At 40.8% G+C, this 22,959-nt stretch overlaps 1 protein-coding gene across 1 annotated transcript in view; it reads right to left on the bottom strand.

Annotated features, from left to right (window-relative positions):
• Window positions 1–22,959, bottom strand: part of tnfrsf21 (tumor necrosis factor receptor superfamily, member 21) — an 86,806-nt gene continuing 63,847 nt past the window's right edge. The window contains exons 5-6 of the mRNA XM_080192428.1: window positions 3,154–3,361; window positions 1–1,424 (exon numbers count right to left, since the gene is read on the bottom strand). Of these exons, the coding sequence (XP_080048554.1) occupies window positions 1,195–1,424; window positions 3,154–3,361 (438 nt within the window). The 3' untranslated portion in view covers window positions 1–1,194. The remainder of the gene's footprint in view (window positions 1,425–3,153; window positions 3,362–22,959) is intronic.

Raw genomic sequence — 22,959 nt, 5'->3', positions numbered from 1 at the left:
TTGTGGAAAAAAAGCAGTTTGAACTTTTATTAGGATGCATCTTGTTAATTGTTTACATTGCTGATATATTGAGTGGAATTAAATGCAGCATGATTTTACCAGATAATAGTAATAAACACTCAATTATTTGTACCCTGAATAAATTAGTATCATCCTAGACCGGTAACAGACTTGTTCCGAGTAGTTTTTAAAAAAATACCAAAACAAGCACATCCTTTCCCACCTATGCTGAGCAGATTGCTAAAAATAGTTTTGTTCTCTTTCACATACAGCAAGTAGTAGGTAACAGTATTAGTACCATTAAAGTTGTCAAAAGATCCACAATCGAGCACCTATTTTGCTCGATACGTAACCAGCTATATTATCCCAAGTGGTGAAGCAACTCGTCAACACTTCCTCTTTTGGAAATAGAACCACAAAATAGTTCCTCTCATGAACAGTAATCCACCAGCTTTGACAATTCAATACAATATCCTAGAATCATTTTATAGTATTCTATATAGCAGTTTTAATCGGTTTCCATTTTACCCCGTTTAGACAGCCATTGAAAATACTTGTAAAAGTTAACTAGTACGACAGCTTGCTTCAAGTACTATGTTGATTATTAAAGCTCAGATTTTATGTATCATTTTGTGAATCAGAGCTACTTCTGCAGCCATTTCAACAGCAAAAAGTAAAACAAGTCAGTAAAAGACCTGTGTGGAAAAACAAAGTAAAAATGATTTTTTGCATTAAAAAGCAGAAAGTGAACATTTAGCAACCAGACTTCAGCGCACTTGAGAAAAAAAATCGAATCAAAGCAGGCTCCATAGAAGACATCACTATTCCAAATTTACTTCAGGAATTGTTTAAAAGTTAGTGCATGAGTACACAGATTAACCCATCAGTTAAATACAGTAAATATAAAAAGTGCACACAATTTGCCTCGGAATGATATTTCAGTTAATGAAAAGAAACAATGAAAGGAAGAGCAAATTACTGGCTTCTACATGCCAAATGGATGCCATGCTTCTAATAGTGGAAGCAAAACTTCCAACTCCAGAGTACAAAGTGAATGACCCAAGAACACCACCCACTTCCATTTGGCTAAATACCACATACAGCCTGAGCACGTTCAAGCTTTAGACTACTGGCACTGAACAGCCATAACCGCCATCAATAAGTATGATCAATCACATACAATGCTGCAAAAGATTAAAGGAGGTCAGGCAAGTGGCTATAAACAGAGTCCAGGAGTTTCTGGCTGGCATCCTGACTCTTCCCTCCAGCAATTTCGAAGAGCTTGTCCAGTTTGTCCTCTGCATGTGGAATTTCTTCAATCACCTTGAGCTCCTCTTGGTTAAGAATATGAAATGTGTCATCAAATATAGGCTGCAGGTCACAAGGATCCAAACGTACCTGTCGTAAAATGGTGTCTTTCTTCTCTGCAGTTTAGAAAAAACAGATATTTAAGTTCATTCGAATGTTTTAAACAGTTTCATTCAAATATGTTTGCAAATGGAAACATTAGGGATTTGAGTTTCTTCTCTCACGTTTGCCCCCATCATTGAAAAAGTATTAACTCCTGCAATTTCACAGATGCCCTCCCACACCTCATTCCACAGGAGCCATACTACATGGAGAAGCAGAATGGGAAGGCTAAACATGCAAGTACTACTAGGCTGTCTAAATCTGAGAGCTTCACAATTAAACATGAACTGACATGACTGTCCAGTGGAGACACTGGATAGTCAGTGGATTGCGCCAATTCCTTTCACTGATTTTTTTCTTGAGCCAGAGTCAATTATAGTTCACCCCCGACACCTTAGTCAAGATCAGTTCATGTACCAGAGACCAGTGGTTATTTCAAACCAAGCAGCTTCTTTCCTAAGTAGGCTATTAGGTGATGCTTTTAAGTTTTTAAAACTCGTTTCACTTTCCATCTGCAGTCTTTACCCAGGAAGTGAAGGCAATTCCAAAATCTATTTTAAACTAAGGATTGCTGATTGAATCAATTATTTTGCTGAACCAAGACCAAAAAGTCCAAGTGGCAAACTCCGAAACAGTGTAAGAAGATATTGTCACCAGAATCACACCATGTCTACTGAAGGTTTGCCAGAGATATTGAATATCACTGAGGTAATAGTTTTAAAGCTGTTCTAACCACTGGAACAGCTTTAAGCATTTGTGGAGAAAGGTTGTTACTTGCTTCTGTTAACATTGGAGTGATTGCTGAAATAATTATTGCACAAATATCTTGGAGAAATGGAATAGACTGGGAACTAGATGGCAAATAATTTGGTGACTTTAAGTCACCATCAGTTCTGATGGATTCACTTGCAGTTTTAATTGTGAATTTAAGGCCACAAGATCTAAGAGCAGAAGTAGGCCATTTAGCTCACCGAGTCTGTTCCGCCATTCAATGAGATCATGATGGATTGCATGCAATAATCCTCAACTCCAATTTTCCATCTTATTCCCATAAGCCTCGATTCCCTTACTGAGTAAAAATCTCTGTCCCACCCTTTAAACATATTTAATGATCCAACCTCTGCAGCAAAGAATTCCACAGATCTGCTACACTGAAGAGAAGAAATTCCTTCTCCTATACATCTTAAATGGATGACCCCTTATCTGAGATCATGCCCTCTGCTCCTCGACTCTCCCATAAGGAGAAACAACCTCTCAGCATCCATCCTGTCAAACCCTGAGAATCCTATGTGTCTCAATAAGGTTCTCTCTCATTCTTCTAAACTCCATTGAGTGCAGACCCAGCCTACTCAACCGTTCTTCTCAAGAAAATTCCTCCATACCCGGGATCAACCTGATGAACCATCTCTGGACTGCCTCCAATGCCAGTATATCTTTCTTTAGATAAGGGGACCAAAATTGTTCACAGTATTGCAGGTGTGGTCCAACTAATGTCTTGTACAGTTTTAGCAAGGCTTGCCTATATTGTTTTTATTTAATCATTCCTAAAACTGTCTTTACAAAAAAAATGTTATCAAGTGAAATGGACAGCTCTAAAAAAAGGAAAGGATATTATACAGTAGATACCATTCTCCACTTTAAAATGAGGTTCCAGGACTGTATCCACAAAATTGAAATGCAAGCTGCACAGTTTAAATAATAGAGGAACTTTTAGAAACCATTCTAAATAAGATGCGGTTTTACCTTTGGAAATGAAAGATCCAGTTCTGCTGAGAACTGAAGATGAAGTACTGGAAGTTGAGTCACAGCGAAGGAGGGGCTCTGATTCATCAACAAAAAACACTTTTGTTTTGTCAGCTGAAGATGGTTCAACAGTTGTGCTGGGAACAGCAGGATTTGGAGGAACGCCATTTTTACTGCTGAGAACAGGAACAAGCTTCTCAAGATCCAGCTGTAGGGGGAAAAAAATTCAGATTTTAAAATGGTGCTTAAACAAAATAGTTTAAATCAAAATGAATCTGAGCACGTGCACGTCGGAGAAACACAATTTAGTTAGTCAGAACTCTTTCCTCAGCTCAGAAGATTAGAGCAGTTCCCAAACCTGTCTTACATTACTTAAGATTACAAAATGGGGATTTGTCTTTCAAATAAAGACAACAAAATGGTGACATTTCTGCTTTTTATCAGATTAGCACCTCATTTTTTGGTGGAGCTACAACACAGGATTACAGACATGGGATAGATGGTGGCTTAGTGGTATTGGTCACTGGACTAGTAATCTAGAAATCCAGGGTACTGCTCTGGTGACCCAGATTAGGATCCCACCATGGCTGATGGTGAAATTTGAATTCAATAAAAATCTGAAATTAAAAGTCCAATGATGAGCATGAAACCATTTGTCAATTGTTGCAAAAACCCATCTGGTTCACTAATGTTCTTTAGGGGAGGAAATCTGCTGTCCTCACCTGGTCTGGCCTACATGTGACTCCAGAACCACAGTAACAAGGTTGATTCTTAAAATGCCACTCAGTTCATGGGCAACGAGGGATTGGCAATAAATGCTGGTCTTGCCAGTGATGCCCACATCCCCATTCAAAGAATAAAAAATAGCTGAACAGCATGCTGTAGCTTTGACAAAAGATCATTCAGACTTGAAACATTGGCTCTATTCTCTTCCCACAGATGCTGTCCGATTGGCTGAGATTTTCAAACATTTTCTATTTTTGTTTCAGATGCCAGCATCTGCAATATTGTGCTTTTATGCTGTAGAGAGAGCTGAGCCATTCTACAACCAATAGATCAAACAGTCATGACTGGCAGTGGACTGACAACCAATTGAGGGAGATTCCAAAAGCATTACCATTCTGAATGAAAGCGAAACCTGTCAGGCAAAACTGAAGCACTTGCAGTCATTTAATTTTAAGTTTGTTTATTACTGTCGCAAGCAGGCTTCCATCAACAATGCAATGAAGTTCATGTGAAAATCCCCTAGTCGCCACACTCTGGTGCCTGTTCGGGTACACAGGCAGAATTTAGCACGGTCAACGCACCTAACCAGCATATCCTTTGGACTGCCAGAGAGCACAGAGGAAACCCAAGCAGACATGGGAAGAACATGCAGACTTCGCACAGATAGTGACCCAAACTGGGAATCAAACCCAGGTCCCTGGCGCTGAGAGGCAGCAGCGTTGACTGCTGTGCCATTTTAACCAGAAGTGTCAAATAGACAATCCACTTTGGCCACCTCCTGTGGTCAGCAGCATCACAGATGCCAGTGGACAACCAGGTAAATTCACTCCATGCAACATCACAAAGCAGCTGAATGTACGGGATACAGCAAAGGCAATGGGCCCCAACAACATCCTAGCTACAATACTGAACAAGAACAGTCATGTTCCCAGTGATGCTATTCCAGCAACAACACTGACATCAATCAGACAATGTGGAAAATTGCCCAGCATATCCTGTCTCAAAGTTTATGACAAATCCACTCTGATGAATTAACCACTCTTTTGGTGTATTAACAAACACCAGCAAAGTGACAGTGCTATTAAACAGCACACAGAAATAACCTGTTGCTCAGTTTGGGTTCTGCCAGGGCCACTCAGCTCTAGACCTCATAGTCTTGGTCCAAACATGAGCAACAGAGATGTGTTTGTGACAAACTCGCATCAGATTATCTGTAGTCTGGAAATTGTAATTTTTAAATAATGAAAGAATGCCTGGTGTGATGAGCTTATCAGACAGAACCAGGCAATTACAGATCAATGGGAAAGTCCCATTGTGTTGCTAGAATGGTGGTCTCTCAGGATCTCACTTGGAGACAGTTTGTCTAACAGCATCTCAGAAAAGGCTTTGAAGATACAGAATAAAACAGAAGATTTAAATTATTCATGTTATTTCCCTAGATCAAAGAAGATTTGAAAGCACTTGTAAACAAGGGAAGGTTTTAAAGTGTTCAGGTACTTATTGAAACGGTTGAAAATTAAACCTAATTAGTTCACATTTCTATCTAGGGAGAAGACATGCGTGTCAAATTGCCATGGAGATGGGCCATCAGACTTTTGAATGGGCCTACCTCACATTAAGTTGATTTTTCTCCATATCCTAGCTATGACTGTAACACTACATTCTGCAGTCTCTTCTTACCTTCTCTATAAATGGTATGCTTTGACTGTATAGCACGCAAGAAATAATACTTTTCACTGTATTTATATTGTGACAATATTAAATCAAATCAAAGTTAAGCCTGGGAGAAAGCAGTATGTGACTGTAAGAAGGCAGGACAAGGAACAGAGAGGTTATTGAGAATGTGGGATATTCTGGATTTCGTGTTACTGCGCTGGGCATATGCAGCAAGACTGGGACAAATATTTAGGCTTGGATTGAAGTAGCAAGAAACATTCATGCCACAAGAGGCAACAATCTCCAAAAAGAGAGAATTCAATCATCTCCTTTTGACCTTCATTGGTATTACCATTACTGAATATCCCATCATTAACGCCCTGGAGCTAAACATTGATCAGAAATGGAAGTGGACGATACAAGTGCTGTGGCTACAGGTTAGAGACGGAATTCTATGGCAGGTAGTGTCTAAGTCCCAAAAATCCTTCCACCACAAGGCACAAGTCAGGAGTGTTACAGAACACACTTCATTTGTTATGATGAGTGCAACTCCAATTGTACTGAAGGGGCTTACCGAATCACACCCAACAGTTTACAACAAACGCCACCCAGAACAAAGCAGGCAATTTGATCAGCACCCCATCTATCACTTAAAGCATTCACTCCCTTCACCCCCAAATGCTGCAGCAACAGAAGTAGCACCTACAGTTGCAGTGCAGTGACTTGCCAAGGCTCCTTTGACAGAACCCATCTGACCTCTACTATCTAGAAGCACAAGGACAACAGAAACATCACAACATCACCACATGCAAGTTCCCCTCCAAGTCAGAAACCATCATGACAAAGGACTACATCGTCATTCCTTCCATATCACTAGGTCAAAATCCGGAAATGACCTCCCCCAACAACTATTTGAGTATACCTACACCACTTGGATTGCAGTGGTTCAAGATAGTTCACCACCACTTTCTCAAGGGAAACAATGGATAGGCAATAGATGCTGGCCTAACCATTGACAAATTGTGACTGAATAAATTAAAATCAACAGACTCAGTAAATATGCAAAATACATACACACATTACAATGGAAGCAGTATGGCCGTGAAACAAATGGCATAATGAAGACGTTGAGTGCAAAGCCCTGAAAGCTAGTGATGTTTGCTACCAAATAAATTTGTTGGACCTTAACCTGGTGTTGTGACAAATTCACACCTCAATATGCTATCATCTTCATGCACAGCTCAAACAAGACTTCTTCATTGCATAGGACCTTCAACCAATGCTATACACTAGATACATCGATGACGTTTTCTTCCTTGGTATTCATGGTGAACAATCACTGAAACAACTATATGATGGCATCAACAAATTCCACCCACCATCAGACTCACCATGGACTATTCTCTGGAATCGGTTGCAATCTTGGACACACACATCTCCATTAATGAGTCACCTCAGCACCTCACCGTACCACAAGTGCACGGATAACGTCACGACACTCCACTTCTACCCTAAACATGTTAAAGAAGCCATCCCCTACAGACAAGCCCTCTGTATACAGAGGATCTGCTCAGATGAGGAGACACCTCCAGATGCTGAAAGATGCCCTCATAAGAGCAGGATATGGCGCTCGATTCATCGATTGACAGTTCCAACGCGCCATAGTGAAAAACTGCGCCGACCTCCTCAGAAGACAAACACGGGACACGGTGGACAGAGTACCCTTCATCGTCCAGTACTTCCCCAAAGCAGAGAAGCCATGGCATCTTCTCCAGAGCCTTCAACATGTCATTGATGAAGACGAACATCTCGCCAAGGCCATCCCCACACCCCCACTTCTTGCCTTCAAACAGCCACACAACCTCAAACAGATCATTGTCCGCAGCAAAATACCCAGCCTTCACGAGAACAGCGATCATGACACCACAACCCTGCCACAGCAACCTCTGCAAGACATGCTGGATCATTGATACGGATGCCATCATCTCACGTGAGAACACCATTCACCAGGAACACTGTACATACTCTTGCAACTTGGCCAACGTTGTCTATCTGATATGCTAGAGGAGAGGATGACCCAAGGAGGGTACATTAGGGAGACCATGCAGATGCTACAACAACTGATGAACGAATGAACACTGCTCGACAATCACCAGGCAAGACTGTTCTCTTCCTGTTGGTGAACACTTCAGCGGTCACAGGCATTCAGCCTCTGATCTTTGGGTAAGCATTCTCCAAGGTGGCCTTCACGACACACGACTCGCAGAGTCGCTGAGCAGGGACTGACAGCCAAGTTCCACACACAAGGACGGCCTCAACCTGGATCTTGGGTTCACGTTACACTATTTGTTATCCCCATGACTCGCTTGGGCTTGTAACATCTCACTAACTATCCTGTCTGGACTCAATACACATCTCTAACCTATGCTTAATGCTATCTCCACTCACACTGTCTGCACCTTTAAGACTTGATTAGCTGTAAAGACTCGCATTCTAATCAGTATTCTGTAAACTGAGTGTGTGCCTTTATATGCCCTGTTTGTGGTCAGAACTCCCCACTCACCTGACGGAAGGGCAAAGCCCCAAAAGCTAGTGGCGTTTGCTACCAAATAAACCTGCTGGACTTTAACCTGATGTTGTGAGACTTCTTACTGTGTTTACCCCAGTCCAACACTGGTATCTCCACATCATGCTTCAAAAGAACCAGGCAATGGTTTGATTTTTTTCCCCAGCTCGACATCAAGCTTCCAGTTGCCCTAAGAGATGTGATGAAAAGTTTTCAGGGCAGAGAAATTTTTGAATGTGGTCCAGGTATTTAAAACAAACAATGCTGTCCAGATACTGAAGCCCCATGATCAGGCAAAGTTGATGAATCAGTTTTTTTGTTCTATTTTTGCTGCTGGTGTTTGCATTTGGTGATAAATGAGGAATCTAAAAAGGCAATCATAAATTGTTTGCCCTGAGAATGATGTGCCTCTGACAAATCAGGGCTTTTCATTTAATGACAAAATCAGCCAAGTATTCACTTCCTCTCAAATGTGGTTCTCTAGCTCTCTGAAGCAGCATTTATCCAGAAGGAAGCTGGAATGATTCAACATTACTCAAGGAGTATGATGTAAATTTTCCCAAAACTATGCTGAGCCCTCCATCTTGGGTATTCAAATAAGACATGCAAATGTGGCCATTAAAAATTTAATTTCAACTTATATTAAAAAAAACAGCCAGACTATATCAGCCAAACATTAACCTCGTGTCCTTGCACTATCCAATATCAGTTCATTTATTTTAAATATAGACTTCTAAACAGTTGGACTAAGCAACTAATTGATTGAATGCTTAACTACATCACTGTTGTTGCTCAGAAATTTAGATTTTCCAGCTTTTTCAAGGGCACAATGTTTAGTTTCTGATGTGATGCCAATTTTTGCTAGATACTGGTTTCAATTGGCACAGTATCAGACTACTCAGTAGTTTCACTATACAGAGCCAGCACACAATGTATTATAATGGATCCAGCACTATACCTGGTGCATAAAGGATGTTTAGAGGTAGTGTTGGAAGTTACATACAGTTCACTCACATGTGAAATATATTACTTTTGAAACAAGGGCAGCACAGTAGTTAGCAGTGATGCTTCACAGCTCCAGAGACCTGGTTTTGATTCCTGACTTGGGTCACTATGTGCTGTCTGCATATTCTTCCCGTCTCTGCGTGGGTTTCCTCCCACAGTCGAAAGATGTGCAGGTTAGGTGGATTGGCCACTCTAAAATTGCCCCTTAGAGTCCTGAGATGCATTGGTTAGAGATTAGTGGGTAAATACGTAGGGATATGGAGACAGGGCCTAGGTGGGGTTGTGGTCAGTGCAGACTCAATGGGCCGAATGGCCTCTTTCTGCACTGTAGGGTTTCTATTTCTGTGATTCTGTGTTCCAACAAGCTACATTATTGATGGGGCAGAAAAGGATTACATTCTTTATCTTGAACAACAACACTTTGAATTCATATGGATCATGGATATTAAGTTGAATTTTGGGAAACAGCAGACACCTAACCTTCATCTCGAGGCTGAGGCAAGTGTGCCTGTATTTCCTCGTTACCAGATGGCATGCTGGTTTGCCTACATCTGGGTACGAGAATTTTAAAATGAGGGGTGTATAGAAGACCTGGAGACAAAGTTAATCAGCAAAAACAGAAGTCAGATAGTAAGGTTTGGAGGTGAAGTTTGGAAGCATTGAAACAGTACAGTCTGACCATGAGAGAAGACAAATGAATGGGGGTTTTGGGAGCAGTTAAAAGAAGGCGGACAACATTACACCCATGGGATCCGAAGCTTAGCTCGGAATCAGGTAGGTCACCAATAGTCAACTTCGATCCAAAACAACTGCCAAGTGGCAGTCGAGATGGATGGAAAGTTGGAGTCTGTGGTAGGGGCCAAACATTGGAACTCAAGACTTAGGAACAACAGCAGTAGGTCTTTCAGCTCTTCACGTCTGCTTTGATATTTGATAGGATCACGGCTGAACTGGTTGCAGGTTCAACTCCTTTCTGCCCAACATAACCCTTGAATCTATCCAACTCAGCCTTGAATACCTTCAAATGATCTAGCCTCCACTGCTCTCTGGGAAAGAGAATTCCACAAACTAATGATCCTCTGAGAAAGAAATTCTCTCCATTTCAATCTTTAAAAGGAAATCTCTTAAACTGTATCCCTTGGTTCTAGTCTCCTGTGTGTGTCTTTATATGCCTTTCTCTGATCAGAACCTTCCACACACCTGATGAAGGAACACTGTTTCTGAAAGCTTGTGGGGTTACTATCAAATAAACTGGTTGGACTTTAACCTGGTGTTGCGAGACTTCTTACTCTAGTCTCCTCAACAGGAGGAACAGTACCTACCCTGTCAAGTCCACTGAAGACCTAACATGATTGATTCAATAAGATCACATCTCATTCTCCAAAATGTGCATGGGTTTGGGCTCAGGCTATTCAACTTTTCTTAACATGGTAAAGCCCTTTACCCAAGAATGAGTCTAGTAAACCTTTCAATAGAAGTCTCTCCTTTCCAAATAAGAAAACTAAAACTGTACACAAGGATTCCAGAGATAGTCATATTAAAGCCCTGCACAGCCGCAGTAAAAAACTTGGCCACTTTTATATTCCAGTCCACTTGTAATAAACACCAATATTCCATGGACACAACATATTCTACTCAACTTCCTAAGATATTTCCCAAATTTTAACTTGGCTGAATATTAGACAAAGTGTGTAGACAAGATTTCAACTCAGTCGAAAACTGACTCACTTGTGTGAGGAAGGGAAAATTTTAAATGTTCAATTGCTATTGCAAATTTTCATTAGCAAGTGTGCTGACAGAAGGAAAGTTTAGCTTATTTATTGGTGTCACAAGTAGGCTTACATTAGCACTGCAATAAAGTTATTGTGAAAACCACTTAGTCGCCACACTCCGGCGCCTGTTTCAGTACACTGAGGGAGAATTTAGCATGGTCAACATACTTAACCAGCACGTCATTCAGACTGTTGGAGGAAATGGGAGCATCTGGAAGCCCACAGGGAGAATGTGTGAAACTCCACACAGTGCCTCAAACTGAGAATCAAATCCAGGTCCCTGGCAGTGAGATAGCAGTGTAAACCACTGTGCCACCTGGAATACGATAGCCTCGATTTTGCAGTTAGAAATGAAGGAACGGCACTTGCCATTTTCTGCATCAACAGCTGCCTAGAATTTTCCCACACTTTTGTGGCAGAGAATTGTCGTCATTTGGCATCTGCTCCAGAACATTGTCCTCTACAGGGTTGCCTGTGTGATGTTTGTCCTTCAATTGAAGTATTCCCGCTAACATACAAAAGGCTCAATTTTAACTCAAGTGGATGGGTCCAGAGTCTAAACCAGGCAAGTCAATTTAAAATTTATCACATACAGAAAGTAAAATACGGACTGGGAAAGAAAAATGGGATTGAGAAAGGGGAACTGGAGGAAGCGATAAAAGAGTAAGAAAGTTTTTTAAAAGTCTTGAATTCTGATTAAATTCTGAAGGAATTAAACTCATTTGCAAAATCACATTTTCTGGGGCACAGAGGTTGATGGTAATTATGATTGCTCACATGGTTAAAAATTCACCACATTAATGTGTCAGTCCTAATGGGTTTAGTGGGCAACCACGCAACTTCTCACACTTACATGGATTTCAATGTCAAAGTACAACTGATTGGGCACAGTAATTCAGACTGCAACTTTGAGGTTTGTGCTGAACTAAGCGCATGTGGACCCTGAAAGTTGCAATGTGAATTGCTCTGAAATACTGATGAGTAGTCTAGAAAATAAAGCAATGGTACAAAGTTACAACTTTTCACTCAATCCATTTCCTCAATTTAACCCTGAACAAATTGTCAATTTTGCCAACAATTAGATACATACACAAGTTTGGACAAACTAAGCAATATTCTGTATCTGACATCAAATATGAAATGTATTTTCAATATACATTCAAAATATTTTTTCACCTTTTGCTCAAATGGAGAGTGTGACTGAATTTTTTTTATAACCTGCAAACAGCTGCAATGCAGTTTACTAGCAATCAAACAAATGCTTGGAGAGAAACAGAAAGAATGGGAGAGACAGAAAGAGAAGGTGGCAGAAAGATAATGTCACTGGGCTAATGATCCCAGGTTAATATTCCGGGAATAGGAATTTAAATTCCGCCAGCAGTTGTGGAGGAACTTAAAATTAACTAACTAATTTGCAATATGAAGCTTATGTTAGTAATGGTGATCATGACTGCCATCATTGATTTTGTTAAAACTCATCTAGTTTAATGATTTTGGAAGGTAATTGGTCAACCTTATCTGGTCTGGCCTACACGTGACTCCGGTCTCTCAGCACTATGGTTGACTCTTAACTGTCCTTCAAAATGGCCGAGCAACACCCATATTCCATGAAAGAAAAATAATTTCAATACACAACACATTCCCATGAAGTGCTCTACCAAAGGCTGCACCAAATCAAATCCTAAACGGTACAAAATTTGTTTTGAGCAAATCTTATTTCCAGCAGTTAGTCCAAAAAAACTGATAAAATGACAACGGTATAACGGGTAAAGATAAATGCTCAAAATCAAGTTGAAATGTTGCAACATGCAGTTTGAGTTGTATGTTTGGTCTCCAGCAATCTGGAGATCTAGGCCAATATATTTTGAACAACTCTGCATAACTGGATACGTCACTATTTTCTGTAACAAGAGTTACTCACAAAGAAGATAATCACTATTTACTGAGCCAGTGATATAATTTATTTCCACTGAAGACAGCCACAACCATGCACATTTCACATAGTTGGAAAATGAACAAGGAAACACACAATTTACTTGATGTAGGGCAGTTATACAATTCATTGTAAATTTTGTACAGTGGTAAATTACGGTTTCATGTTGTGAATTCCACACCACAAAGGTCTGATTGTAAAATAAGTGAGAAAAGGTATCTCTTACTGAGAATAACTGAGGTAGGGGAGGTGGAAGAAAGAGAGGAAAAAGAGAGAGAAGGGAGGAGGAGGAATTGGTCAAAGTCCACATTACTTGAGAAATCTCTTAATATCTAATCCAGAGCATCAGTGATAGTGATGTCTGTCTCAATTTTGACCACAACTGGTACAAAGTCTGATAGCTCATCAGGAAGCAGGATTTAAAGGTCCCCTTCAAATAAAAGATTGTACATTCTTGGCAATGCTATAATATAGGCAACAATACAGCTTCAGAGATGGTGAAACATCAAGAAGATGGTGACCTGTTCTTGGTTATTGCCTTTGCTGGTGTTCAGTCTACTTCCACATTGCTAGCTTCCAGTGGACATGATAACAGGAGGTTAAATCCGTAAACGACTCTTAAACAAATGGGATAACGTGTTCCCTTTGCTGGCAAGGTTCTGAGAGCCACCCATCAAGAACAGCACGAGCCCCTAGTCAAACCAACTGCGCTTATTTTGAAAAGTTACTTACAAGCAAAAATATAAATCAAATAGGAAATTATGCTTCAGATACTGAAGTAGTCCATGTCCATAACCAGCAAGACCTGGACAACATTCAGGCTTTGGTTTTTAAATGGCAAGTAGCATTTGCATCACATGCTAGGCAATGTTAACCTACAACAAGAGAAGATATAGCTTGACTGGTAATATCATCCTTGAATCCCCAATAAGCTATAAGCAAGCTGATAATTAACACTAGACAAGTACAAAAATTCTTACAACTTCCCCACAGCAAGAAAATGGCAGTCAGTAACAAGCTGACTTTAGATCAAGCTAGGATAACTTGAATTAGCCTATATATAGGGCGTAAAGTAGCAATTAAAATACTTTTTAATTCATTCATGGAACATGGATAGCATTGGCTAGACCAACATCTATTGCCCATTCTTGACTGCCCTTTAGGTGGTGGTGAGCTGCCTTCTTGAACCGCTGTAGTCCCTGTATTTTATGTGTTGCTATGGAGGGAGTTCCAGAATTTTGATCCAGTGACAGCGAAAGAACATCAATAAATTTCTAACTCACGAAGGTGTGGGGCTTGTAGGGGAACTTGCAGATGGTAGAGTTCCTATGTATTTGCACTCTTTGTCCTTCCGGGTTTGGAAGGTGCCTTGGTGAGTTGTTGCAGTGTGTCTTCTAGGTGGCACTCTCCTGCCACTGTGCATTGGTGGTGGAGGAGTGGATGAATGGGCATCAAGTGGGATACTTTGTTCCGAATGGTGATGAAGCTCTTGATTGTTACTGGAGTTGCACTTATCCAGGCAAATAGAGAAGAGTCCATTATACTCGTGACTTGTGCTTTGTAGATGGTGGGCAGGCTTTGGGGACTCAGGAAGTGAGTTACATTTCAGGGAATTCCAAGCCCCTGATCTGATCTTGTAGGCATAGTATATATATGGCTTGTCCAGTTCAGTTTCTGGTCAATGGTAACCTCCAGAATATTGATAGTTGGGGATTCAAGGATGATATTACCAGTCAAGCTGGATCTTCTCTTGGAGGTTAACATTGCCTGGCATGTGATGCAAAATGTTACTTGTCATTTAAAAGCCAAAGCCTGAATGTTGTCCAGGTCTTGCTGGTTATGGATATGGGGACTGCTTCAGTAGCTGAGTCATTGTGCAGTCATCAGGAACATTCCCACTTCTGAATCTGACTAGTCACAGCATAGGAGGCAGCCATTTGGCCTATCATGTCTGTGCTGGCTCTAAGTGCACTTCACCTAGTGTCACTCTTCTGCCTTCTTTCCATATACCTGCACATTTTTCCTTTACAGATCATAATCCAGTTCCCTACTAAATTCCTCAATTGAATCTGCCTCCACCACAGTCCCAAGCAGCACATACAAGATCCCAACTACTCACTGCAGAAGGTTTTTGCTCTCAAAACCATTGCTTCTTTTGCCAATTACCTTAAAAACGTGCCCTCTGGTTCTTAATCCTCCCACAAACAGGAAGCAGCCCCCACACGACCCCCAATCTACTCGCTCCAGTCGCCTCATGATTTTGAGTAACTCAATTATTTTACAATCAGATAAATAGACAGTTGTATTATGATTAGCGATCAGAACTTCGAGACTAAAAATCCTCCATATAGTGTCAGTCACCATGAAAGAACATGGTTTTATCAAAAAAAGTCTTGTGTCGCTCATCAGACCGGAAAATCTTATTCTGAAGAGGCCATTATAACCCTTTTGAAGAGATTCATTGTTCTTCAAAATGTCTTATATGCCAGTTCAGCATCTTGTTGCGTCTGCTAAGTTATTACATTTGACATAGACTTAACTCAATCAACATTTCCACGCATTCAAAGACAATGGGATGAAGTGAAACGTTGCACATCCATAGCAGCCAAGTCACATTGTAATTAGGAGATAGTAGTTAATCAGGTATATAATTTTATAAATGGCATTTACCACGAGACAAGTTTTAGGTTGGTCCATTTATGGAAAATGACCTTTCGGTCATGAACACAAACCTACTGCAAGCCAAAATGCAATATAGATCAGCTTTCAAAGTGCAAATGCCCAAGTAAGAAATTATATACCACTGCATGCAAATTTAGCCATACTATTATAGGCAAGTTGTTCAGGTCAAACAGAGTGCACAATTACCAAACAGATGGCAGGGGATGCAGAAATGCATTTCAGAGACTCAAAAATGTATTTTGAGTTGCAGCAGAGACTAAGTGTTACTGATCTACAAGTTGCTTCAAAGTAACACAGGCTTGTAGCTTGAGCACAAACACTACAGCAACTTCAAGTGAGAGCCGGTGCACGGTTAGAAACAGAAATCCAGAACTACCTGCCCAAGAAGCACTGCTCCACCATTAGCTTTGTGGATTGGCATCTCATTGTCTGCCTCACCACCAAGATACATTGAAAGGTATGTAGTTCCTGCATTTGCAAGATCCAAACAAACTGACCTCAAAAGTTGTCTACCATTTCATTCCAATAAACATTTGAACAAATTGAAAAATGTTAGTTGTTGGCAGCTGACCTCTCTGGCACTGAAAATTAACTACTTCAACTCTTGTGGAGCCTCATTCGCTCGAGTATTAATTTCAGAAGTCTTGAAAATGTTCCATTTTGATCACATGGAAATGAGAGTGTGAATTAACTAATCTGTACAAGTGTTCCATCTGATGTGCATGCGTGTGTGTGTTAATACAGGGTAACTGTGTAAAGATAAATAATATTTTTAAACACATTCCAAAAAAACATCTTTCCACGTGAAACACAGGTTGCAGGTAGCAAGAAGGCAACTCCATTCTATCCATGGCATTTTTGGCATACTACATCTGCCATTTTCTTGCCCAATCTACTCATCTTTGCATCCTCCTCACAGCTTACTTTCCCACTTATCATTGTGTCATAAGCACACTTGATTGTGCTACATTGGGTCCCCTCACTGATAGAATTTATGAAGTAACTGAAGCTCGAGCACCAATCCTTGCAGCATTTAACTAGTTACGAGCCATCTTAAAAATGATCCATTCATTCCTACTTTTGTGTCCAAAGTGCTACATCAAAGGTTACTGCACAAAATAAGCGTTTATGGCATGGTGGGTAAGATTTTAGCATAGATAGAAAGTTCTCTCTTTCAGTTCATGAGAGCCATACTAAAATCTAAGGAATCTGGTTAGACAATTGATTGTCTTGTTTGTTCAAATCGCGTTGCACTGTTTCACTCGTCGAGAACATATCAACTTAGAATTTCTGTTTTGTTACATAAGAAGTTATTAGTCTAAGCATATAAATGAAAGCCTGACCAACTGCAGACACTTAGATTTTCCATCACATATAGGTCAATTTGTTTTCATTAAAAGCAAATCATGAAGGGCTTGGGTGAACAGTAAAGAAATTATTTCCGTTCATTTCAAAGTTGTTGACGAGAAAGTCCGAATTTAAAATCAGGTATTTTTAGTTGAAATTCCTTTACCCAATGAATCATTAAGCACATGAATCTCTTACTATCGAGAACAGTTGACACAAAGACCTGTGCATCCTAAAAGTGAGAAGAGACATTTGAAACAAAAGGTAGATACAGGACTGTGGGGACGAGACAGGAAAGGGCAATGAGACTTGTTTGGATTGCTCTAGCAAAGAGTCACCATATAGCTGAATGACAGCCTTTTGTTCTGTATATTTTTAATGGTGCAAACTATTGAACAATGCATATTCACTGATATTCTCAGTTTCTCTTTCACATTTTCTATGTTACATCTGGTCACCACAATGCTGCTTGTTCACTCCTCCATAAATGATGGTTGCTTTCTCAACGCAATTATAACTTGTGCAGCCACTTCACACAGAGAACTTGAAACTTAGTATAGTGTGACATTGACATCTTTGCTTTATTTGAAATGTGGATTATGTCCTTGCTGCCACCTTACTGTCAGGCAGTGGTCGATCTTTGTGCAACTCGTTAGTTATAGCATCTCCAGCCCAGGTGACACCTCCTAAATTTCATCCCCATTGTTGATGTAATTAGGTGGTACAGATTTGTGCTCGTGAATCTAACAGTGGTGCCACTCTCCATTTTGTCCCATACCAGATGCTATAACAGTTTGAGTCAAAGGTGCAGAGATGATCCAGTTACCATGCATTGCAACATGCTGTGTTTACGGTTTGGTTGCATTGGTGATTAATTCAACATAATTTTAAAAACTGCATCAGAATAAAAAGGCTACCTGTTTTGTTGGCCATTGTTGTTCTTATCTCTTTAGTTCAGTAGCAGTATTACAACCTTTGAGTCAAAGTGTAAGGTTCAAACCTCCCATCAGATAGTCTCATTTAATAGAATCCCTACAGTACAGAAGGGAGCAATTCAAGCCCACACCAACTCTTTAACAGAGCATCTAACCCAGGCCTTATTCCCGTAACCCCACATATTTACTCTGCTAATTACCCTAACCAACCGATCTTGTAACGGTTACGGGCAATTTAACACGGCCGATCAATCTACCCACACATTTTTGAAGCCCAGGCATGTGGAGAACGTGTAAACTCCAGACAGTCACCCAAGGCTAGGGTTGAAGCTGGGTGCCTAGCTTGGAGAGACAATAGTGCTAACTACTATGCCACCGAACTGCTTTTGGAGACCAATGACCAGTAGGTTTGAACATCCTGCACCCATAGACCTCTCTGCATCACATCCCATATGGTGATATCATAAGATCTTCCTGCTCTATAGGACTATTCATCCTATCACCTGGTATACAGTTCGGCAGAGCATTAACACCAGCCTGTTAATCAGCCTCTAAATAGTTCACATGACAGTATTGAGGAAGAATAGGAGCATTCAAGAACACTGCATCCTTCAAGTTAAGTTATTTTGTGCTTTAAAACAAGGATTCATCCACTGAGGCACAGATGAGTTTAATGTTATTAAGAAAAACTGGATCCGTACTTCATTGTTCCACATTCAGAAATTCAAGAATCAAAGCAGACACTATCACAAATTTAATTTATGAAGCAACATCTAGCCTGGTTTATCTGGGTGAAACTAGAACTTGTTTTTCTTGTTACTTTTGTGTCAAGAATCCAATCAGATCCTTGCAGACAAATCCACTTACTCACTTAAGAGAAAATCCTATCCTGTATAGTTAGTTAATCTAATAAGCACTTAATTCTATAATCAAATTAGTACAAAAAGTCAAAATATTGAGAAAGTACAATCTCCTGAAAGGTCAATTCTAATGCATTGCAAGCCTTTTCAAAGACAGAGCAGTATATGGATTTCTCTCATTAAAAAGTTGGCTTAACCAAGTTCTAAAGGTCTGTGCATAAACAACATTCTTGTGTACATGTCTCTCGTTAAAAAGCTGGCGTAACCATCTTCAAAAGGCCATGTGTGCAATCAACATTCTTTGCATCATAAATATAGTGACGGAAAGCTCTTCTCAGCACCTTCAAAATGTCATCAGCTTCTGCCAAACAAGATGGCCCTGCAAGAGCTTTGAAATGCACTTATCCCCTCAGAAAAACACAGTTTTGAAACTAAACTCGGACAACACCAACTGCATCATAATTCTGCATAGAGTGTCAAACAATTTTGTCTCCATAAAGTAACTGGCGTTGACCCCTCATCTAAGCTCTGCAACTACAGTGACCACATTTTGGTCAGTGCAAACACATATGGAAGCCAGAAAGCTTCCGCAAAACCAACGGATTTTACATGCAGATGGTCACCTCAAAATGAAACCAACCAAACAGCTAGGCTACTTCTATTAATTGGATCTAATACAGATGAAGTACAAGGCAATTCTTTTCCTTGACGGTAGCTTTATTCACAGCCTTCTATTCCTGTCATAGCTGACTCTCGGTATATGTAATCCCAGTCCTTAATCAAACAATGCCCTGAGTATTTTTAATAGTATCAACAACAGATCAGTAACTACTTAGATCCAGTTTTCATATCCAAAATTACTAGGTGACCATCCTTGAATTTGAATAGTTGGGAGTTACGCTATCCACAACAATGCTGCAGACTGCGACTCTGAAGTATAGTTTTATTACCTTCAAGTTCTTCCGTCAGGAAAAAAGGTATAAAAGTCTGAGATCACAAACCAACCGACTCAAGAACAGCTTCTTCCCTGCTGCCATCAGACTTTTGAATGGGCCTACCTTACATGAAGCTGATCTTTCTCTACACCCTAGCTATGACTGTAAGACTACATTCTGCACCCTCTTCTTTCCTTCTCTATGAATGGTATGCTTTGTATGCATTGCATGCAAGAAACAATACTTTTCACTGTATAAGAACTAGGAGCAGAAGTAGGCCATCCCGCCCCTCAAGCCTGCTCTGCCATTCAATAAGATCATGGCTGATCTTTTCATGGACTCAGCTCGACTGACCTGCCTGATCACCATAACCCTTAATTCCTTTACTCTTTAAGATCCTTCTTTGCCTTAAATGCGTTCAACGAGGCAGCCTCAACTGCTTCACTAGACAGGGAATTCCAACAATCCCCAACTCTTTGGGTGAAGAGGTTCCTCCTCAACTCAGTCCTAAATCTGCTTCCCCTTATTCAAATTTTACCTGCCAGTGGAAACAACTTCCTTGCTTCTATCTTATCCCCTTCATGATTTTATGTTTCTACAAGATCCATTCTCATTCTTCTAAATTCTAATAATAGCAGTTGGTTCAGTCTCTCCTCAGAAACCAACCCTCTCAATTCTGGAATCAACCTAGTGAGTCTCCTCTACACCTCTCCAATGCCAGGACATCCTTTCTCATGCAAGGAAACCAAAACTGTACACAGTACTTCAGGTGTGGCCTCACCAGCACCTTATACAGCTACAACATAACCTCCCTGTTTTAAAACTCCATCCTTCTAGCAACGAAGGACAAATTTCCATTTACCTTTTTAATTACCTGCTGCATCTGCAAATCAACTTTCTGCAATTCATATACAAGGGCACCCAGGTCCCATCTACCCCCACTCTGTGTTCTATGAGTTAACCAAACCTGTATCTATGCTAATACATTAGCTGTAATGCCATGCACCTTTGTTATGAAGCAGCCTTTTGTGCTGTACCTTGTCAAATGTCTTCTGGAAATCCAATACACTTAATAATAAAATCAAATCAAAAGCACTTTACTGAAAGTACTAGCCAATTTTCCTGGAGACATGCAGTTGCATACAACAGTACACCTCGACTGAAACAGCTTTCCAAAACAGAACGCTTTTCTTGCTGCCGGTTCAGTTAGTTGCATTCTCGCCTTTCAGTCACAAAGCTTGTTGATCAAGACCACTAAGGCTCGTGAGCACAAAAACCTAACTGATCTACTAGAGAAGAACAGAGGGTGGGATGGCTGTATTCCACAATCAGAAGTGGCATTTTTCAGACAATACAAATCCAGGACCCCCCTGCTCTCTCAGGAGGATGCTGGGAATCCCATGGCACTATTTCAAGAGATGGAGAGCTATCCCCAGTATCCTGCAAAATAATTGTCCCCCTATCAACGTGACAAGAATACAGGTGAATGGCTATTGCTTCATTGTGTGGGAGCTTGCTTTGCACAAACTGGCTCCCATTTTGTGAAGTTCTTGGGGCCATCCTTTAATGAAAAGTGCCATTTAAATGCAAGACCTTTCCTTTTTGATTTATTGTTATACATACTAGCATACAGTGAAAAATATTGTTTCTTGCACACTACACAAAGCATACCCTGTTCACACAGAAGGAAACGAAAACGTGCAGAATGTAGTGTTACAGTCATAGCTAGGGTGTAGAGAAAGATCAGCTTCATATAAAGGTAGGTCCATTCAAAAGTCTGATGGCAGTAAGGAAGAAGCTGCTCTCGAGTCGGTTGGTACTCGATTTCAGACTTTTATATCCTTTTCCTGACGGAATAATGTCCAGGTGTGTGGAGTCCTTAATTATGCTGGTTGCTTTGCCGAGGCAGTGGGAAATGTAGGCAGAGTCAATGGACGGGAGGCTGGTTTGTGATGGATTGGGTTACATTCATGCCTTTTGTAGTTCCTTGCAATCTTGGGCAGAGCAGGAGCTATACCAAGCCGTGATACAATCGGAAAGAATGTTTTCTATGGTGCATCTGTAAAAGTTGGTAAGAGTTGTAGCTGACATGCCAAATTTCCTTAGTCTGAGAAAGTAGGGGTGTTGGTGGGCTTTTGTAACTGTAGCGTCAGCATTCGGGGAGGGCGGGGTGGAGGAGGTGGGAGAGAACTAGGACACCTAAAATCTTGAAGCTTTCAACCCTTTCTCTTCCATCCCCGTTGATGTGGACAGGGGCATGTTCTCATCTATGCTTCCTGAAGGTGATGACGACGATATCCTTCATTTTGTTGACATGAGGGAGAGATTATTGGTGCCACACCAGTTCAGTCACAGAGGGAAGTACTGAGGCCCAGACCACGGAGTTTGGAGATGAGTTTCGTGTGATTAATGGTGTTTAAGGCTGAGCTGTAGTCAATAAATAGGTGCCTTTGTTATCTTGGTGTTACAGGGTTGAGTGCAGGGCCAGGGAGATGGAGTCTGCTGTGGGTTGGTTGCGGCAGTAGGCGAACTGTAATGGATCTAGGTAGTCCGGCAGTCTGGAACTGATTCATGCCATGACTAAACTTTCGAAGCACTTCATAATGACGGATGTCAGAGCCACTGGACAGTAGCCATTATGGCACATTGCTGGGCTCTTGAGGCACTGGGATGATGGTCATCCTCTTGAAGTAGATAGGGACCTCAAATTGAGGTCAATTATTGTCAAATTGTCATCAGATTGTTCCTTTTTTCTCTAATTCCTGAAGGTGATGACTCGTGTTGATGTGCTAATTCCTTAGCACCAGCAGCACACCCAGAATCTGTTCTGTTTTTAATGAGCCAGTCTGCATAATCTAACAAGCCAGTGATGTTCTCATTTTCCAGCAAGTCCCTGGATGCTAAATGTACTTTCAGCACCTGAGATCAGCTAACTCAACACCAGGGACCTTGCCATGTAAAAACAATTCCACAGAAAAATAAAGATTACAACATGGAAACAGGGCACTGATCCCAAATACTTGTCAGTGTTTACTCTCCACACAAGCAAATAATTCTAATCACATTTACAAAGCCTACTCCAAGATCCTTTCACCCACGTACACATTCCAATCTCCAATGCACACATAGTTTCTACCTCAGGTATTAATGACAGAAGTGAATTCCCCTTTGGCCACTTATTTGTGACAAATCGACCATTGCTTTGATCTACCCATCCAGGCATATGAAAATACAGTTAAAATGGGGCATTTCCTTTATCTGTTCTTGGGATGCAGACATTGCTGGCAAAGCCAGTATTTATTGCCATCACAACCTGCCCTTGAGAAGGTGGCAGAGATGCCTTCTTAAACTATCACCATCCATCAGGTGCAAGCACACCCATTGTGCTG

This window comes from Carcharhinus amblyrhynchos, chromosome 7 (assembly GCF_965287045.1).
Source record: "Carcharhinus amblyrhynchos chromosome 7, sCarAmb.v2.hapA, whole genome shotgun sequence".
NCBI classification, from domain to species: Eukaryota; Metazoa; Chordata; class Chondrichthyes; order Carcharhiniformes; family Carcharhinidae; genus Carcharhinus; species Carcharhinus amblyrhynchos.
This window is presented reverse-complemented; position numbering and strand designations above follow the sequence as displayed.